Source organism: Condylura cristata, unplaced genomic scaffold (assembly GCF_000260355.1).
Source record: "Condylura cristata isolate star-nosed mole 26May11 unplaced genomic scaffold, ConCri1.0 scaffold00011, whole genome shotgun sequence".
Taxonomy (NCBI): Eukaryota; Metazoa; Chordata; class Mammalia; order Eulipotyphla; family Talpidae; genus Condylura; species Condylura cristata.
Window position 1 is genome coordinate 54,606,446 of NW_004567112.1, and position 4,981 is coordinate 54,611,426.

Sequence of the window (4,981 nt, forward strand, 5' to 3'; positions counted from 1 at the left end):
CCACTCTGTCTCTGGTGAATCCTCTCACCCTCCGCATCTCTGGCCTGTACCCCAGTTCTGTATGAATAAATAAATAAATCTTAAAAAAAAAATGGGACATTCTTTCCTTTGCCTTGGCTTAGGAATGCTTTGGCCTTGTGGCCCCTGTGACATGCCCCCAGAGGGAGAAAGGCACTGGTGGCCAATGGTGACTGACTGAATACAGGAGGTAGGGTGAGCTCCTCTTCGCAGGAGAAGGACGTGTGGCCTACCGATGAAGGACGGCTGGAACAGCGTCTCCGGGCAGCGGAAGCGCTCATTCCCGATGGTGATCACCTGCCCGTCGGGCAGCTCATAGCTCTTCTCAAGGGAGGAGGAGGACGCGGCGGTGGCCATCTCATTTTCGAAGTCCAGAGCTACATAGCACAGTTTCTCTTTGATGTCCCGTACAATCTCACGCTCAGCTGTCAATGTGATACAAGCATGGAGATTTGCACAGGTGATTAAAACCCACCTGCCCTACTTCAGTCTACCCCACCACAACGAAGTTCATAAACTCAATATTCTAAAACCCCAAATGAGATCATAGGTCTATTCATGTGAGGCACTTCAAATCCAAGGTCACACAGTTACTGACTGGCAGAATTGAGACCCTGAGCCCTGTCTAGATGTCTCCAAAGATTTCCAATCACCACACTATAGTGTCTTCAGTCTCTGCACCCTGCTACTTGTGAATGGAAGGAATTTTAAAAAGTTCAAATAGTACAACTGACTAGCCCTTAAACCTTAATATTTATAACTGTTCTTTTCAAGAAAATCATCTTGTGATTTCACAGGCAAAGCGGTGCTTTGCTCCAGATACTGCCATCTGTAGTATCTGAGTCACTGTGATCTTGTAAGTTCCTGTGAAGCTCACCCTCTTTTCCTCTATGCCCCCTGCCTCACCGGTAGTCACGAAGGAGTAGCCACGCTCAGTCAGGATCTTCATGAGGTAGTCGGTAAGATCTCGGCCAGCCAGGTCCAGACGCATGATGGCGTGGGGCAATGCATAGCCCTCATAGATGGGCACGTTGTGGGTGACCCCGTCTCCAGAGTCCAGCACAATGCCTGGGGATTGTTGGGTGTGATAAGTCACCATTTGGTGTATGGTCACTTATGACCAAATAAAGCAGGAATTTCTAAGTGTCTTATTTAAAAGGGGGGAAAGAACACATTTTGCAAGATAGGAGAAGACAAAAAGAGGAAAAGCAGGAGGAGAGAGAACATAGAAAAATGCTACTGGGCCTAGAAGCTCATGGAAAGAAGGCATTTTGCAAGATAGGAGAAGGCAGAGGAATATGGTCCAGATGCATGATGGTGTGGAACAGGGTATAGTGGAGTTGAGTGGCCCCATCTCCAGAGTTCAGCACGGTGCCTGGGGATTGGTGGGTAATAAGTCACCAGTTGGAGTATGGTCATTTATGAACAAATAGAAGAGAAATTTCTTTTTTTCTTTCTTTCTTTTTTTTTTAAGGATTTATTTATATATGCATATAGAACTGGGGCACAGACCAGAAGAGCAGGCTAGGTGAGAGGAATCACCAGGGACAGAGTGGGGAGCAAAACAGGTCAATCAACCAAGTACACTACTGAGGGGAGTAGTGGGTGAGACAGGAGAGGTCTGCTGTGGCATGTGGACCACCTCCAGGGCCAGGGATCAAATTCACACCAAAGCGGCTGCAGCTAGCTTGCAGTGCTGTGTTTTAACCTGTTGCACCACCAGGGAGGGCCCAGAAGAGGAATTTCCAAGCTTATTTAAAAGGGAGGAAAGAAGGCATTTTGTAAGATAGGTGAAGAGAAAACGATGAAAAGCTGGAAGAGAGAAAACATAGAAAAAGTGCTACTGGACCTATAAGCTCAAAGACTTATTTTTAAAGGAGAGAAGATCTTTAGCCCAGTCAATTCTAACAAACCCCAAGTCTATCACAAAGCATGTTTGCAATGATCAAATCCTCTAACTGATGGTGCATTTAGCCAAGAGTCCCCATTATTCACGATCACCTACCAGTTGTACGTCCAGAAGCATAGAGAGACAGCACAGCCTGAATGGCCACATACATGGCTGGGACATTGAAGGTCTCAAACATAATCTGCAAAGCAATCCAAAGAGCTGTTAGCGATTCTCCCAGTCTCACCAAGAGGCTCACAGGTGCACTCTGATGAGCAGTTCTGGACAGAGGAGACTGGTAGAGGAAGCCCAGGGCAGTCCTGGTCACTGGAGGGGGAGAAACAAAGACGCAGCAGGGGACACCTCACATCTGGGACCTGAGAGTTGGGGTGGAGGCGGGGGGGGGGGTGTTCCAGACAGTACTAGAGGCTAGCTTCAGGCCCTGGTTCTGATGCAGATGTGACTGGGAGAATTCACCAAGCAAAGAGCTGACTAATGTGGGTTTTACTCCATGTCTCCCAACTATGAACCAAGGAGGAGTTTGGACTGAGCTCTGAGGCTCCTCCAGTGTGAACAGTCTAGGGCTTATTATAGCAAAGCCAAAAGAAACAGAAGAGATTGCAGCCAGGTTCTGACTTCTCTGATATAAAGAAAAAACCACTTGAATCTGAAGGTGACTCTGGTAGGGATTAGTCCCAGGTCTGGTAACAGAACCAGCTTTGAAACTTAGAACTGCCTGGCTCCAGAACCAAAATCCCTCATTGTATGCTACTGTGCATTTTTAAATGATTTGTTAGAAGTTTTAAACTTAAACCTTTAACTTTTTCAATTAAATCTTTTAAATTTCTTATAGCGCTTAGAGGCCAAAAAGGGGCTGAGAGTGTGAGTACCACCAGGACACCCCTGCATTCCTGGGGAGCTGTCGGTACGACAGTGGATTGCTAGATGGGTTTTCTCTCTGTTCTGCATAGTTCCTCCCAAACAGAACTCTGTCCACACCAAAAATGCTTGTTCCTGGAATGGATATTTACCTGGGTCATTTTCTCCCGGTTGGCTTTGGGGTTCAGGGGTGCCTCAGTAAGTAGGGTGGGATGCTCTTCAGGGGCAACACGCAGCTCATTGTAGAAAGAATGATGCCATATCTAGGAGGGGCACAGAATAGAAACATGAGCACGTGATGTCATGAAGCACCTGAGACACCAAAAAGGGACCAGAATGAGTTAAATAAAACCAGACCTAAATAAAACATTTCAAGTGTTTGTTATATGTCCACTTTTTACAGATGCAGAGACTAAACTCAAAGATGATAAGTAACTTACTGAGGTTTACATCTTGGAAGTGACTGAGAAAAAAAAAAATGAAGTCCAAGTCTGCAAGGCAAGGTGACCTGGTAGTTATGGGTACAGGTTATACATACAGGCTCTGCAGAGAAATCTGGGTTCAAATCACAATTCAACCACTTCTAGGTTGTCTGAACTTAGGCAAATTTTAAACCTTCTCAATTCTAGTTTCACCACCAGTAATAAGAGAATAATTAGTATTCTTGTAGTAGGAAGATAGTCCCAGCGTTACAATTTAGTAATTATTTAACTATGACTTCTTTACCCCCATTTCCATGTTAGTTAATGTTTGTGGGAATGCAGTTTAGTTTAGTAAGCAAAAGAACAAATAAATGGATAGCTGATTGGCTGAATAAGCTGACCTGAAATCTAGTTGTCACTTTTATCCTTTCAGGGAACTTTCCTTCTGCAGTGTGCGTGAAGATGAGGACACAGCTCCCCTGCCTCTTGCCTGGATCTTCTCTGACCCTCTGCTTTCCAGGATTGACCACACACACTATACCCTCTCTCTGATGACAGACACTTGGCCAGAAGAGCCAGAGACCAATTGCTGTACATCTGTGTGAACTGTACTTTGGATATAAGTATGTTTGCTTCATGATTGAGCAGGCTCTTAAAAATCCCCAAATTTTAAAGAATGCCGAAGTGAACAAACCATTGTAAATAAGTCTTAATTATTTATTTGTGAAAATAGAGAAATTCTCTACTTAGTCCTAGAAATATTAGATTCATCTAGAATTAACACAAAAGAAAAACTGATAATAATTTATAGAAGAGCCAAAGATAGACTGATTTAAAGACTTTGTTGTTCCAGTTTATTTGGCTTTAACTTTAGTTTCTAGAAAGGAAATTAGTCCTTCAATGGAGTAAAAGCTGTTCAAGAAATCCTGCCAGCCATTATATGTTGTGGTTATTTAAAACATCATTTAAAAAACAGTTTCTCTCTCTCTGCTCTCTTTCTCCAGCAGACATTTGGAGTATAAATTTTAGAGATTATGAAATACTCTTTTTGTTCTAAGGACCTTCCACCAGGTGCATATATCCGAAATACTTCCAGGTCCTTGAAACTCTTATAAAACATTTTCTATTAATATCTTCTTTTCAGAGCAAATTGCAGCTTCACTAAATCCAGAATCTTTGATTAAGAAAACCCAAAGAAATGCAAGTTCTATAGAGAAACAGGGTTTGAGCACTATTACTAATAACTTCTAGAAACATTATTTTCTTTTAAACTGGTGTAGGTGTGAGTGTCTGAGTGTGTGTGTGTGTGTGTGTGTGCACTGTGTGTGGGGGGGAGATGTATAGGGAAGCAAGAGATGAATAGAAGTCCAGATGTTGTGATTCTAATAGTTTTCAAGGATTTTTTGAAATTCTTATGTCACTTTCTCATTACTCCTTCTGCTCATTTTTTTTTTTTTTTGGATCATTTGTGTTTTTGTGATGCCTAATAACAAAAACCAAAGTCCTAGGGCTGAGTTTTCTCCTTATTAGTTGTATTTTCAGATCTGTGCTTCCATGTTTTGAAAGATTCATAGGTATCCCAAATCTACCATCCTCACAGCTCTCCTGCTGTAGTGAAAAGCTTTCAAGAGTAAATGGGAGAAGGTTGTTCCCAGTAATTCACCTCCTCCTTAGAATACTGCATGGAAGAGCCCTCCCTGGAAGCAATGGGTTAAAAAGCAACGCTTCAAGCTAGCCACAGTTGCTTCTGTGCAAGTTTGACATCCCCCCCCCC

General features: G+C 43.1%; 1 protein-coding gene across 1 annotated transcript in view; it reads right to left on the bottom strand.

Annotated features, from left to right (window-relative positions):
• ACTA2 (actin, alpha 2, smooth muscle, aorta) overlaps nucleotides 1–4,981 on the bottom strand; it is a 15,627-nt gene that overhangs the window by 3,816 nt on the left and 6,830 nt on the right. The window contains exons 4-7 of the mRNA XM_004680902.2: nucleotides 2,938–3,048; nucleotides 2,024–2,108; nucleotides 925–1,086; nucleotides 252–443 (exon numbers count right to left, since the gene is read on the bottom strand). Coding sequence (XP_004680959.1) covers nucleotides 252–443; nucleotides 925–1,086; nucleotides 2,024–2,108; nucleotides 2,938–3,048 — 550 coding nt within the window. The remainder of the gene's footprint in view (nucleotides 1–251; nucleotides 444–924; nucleotides 1,087–2,023; nucleotides 2,109–2,937; nucleotides 3,049–4,981) is intronic.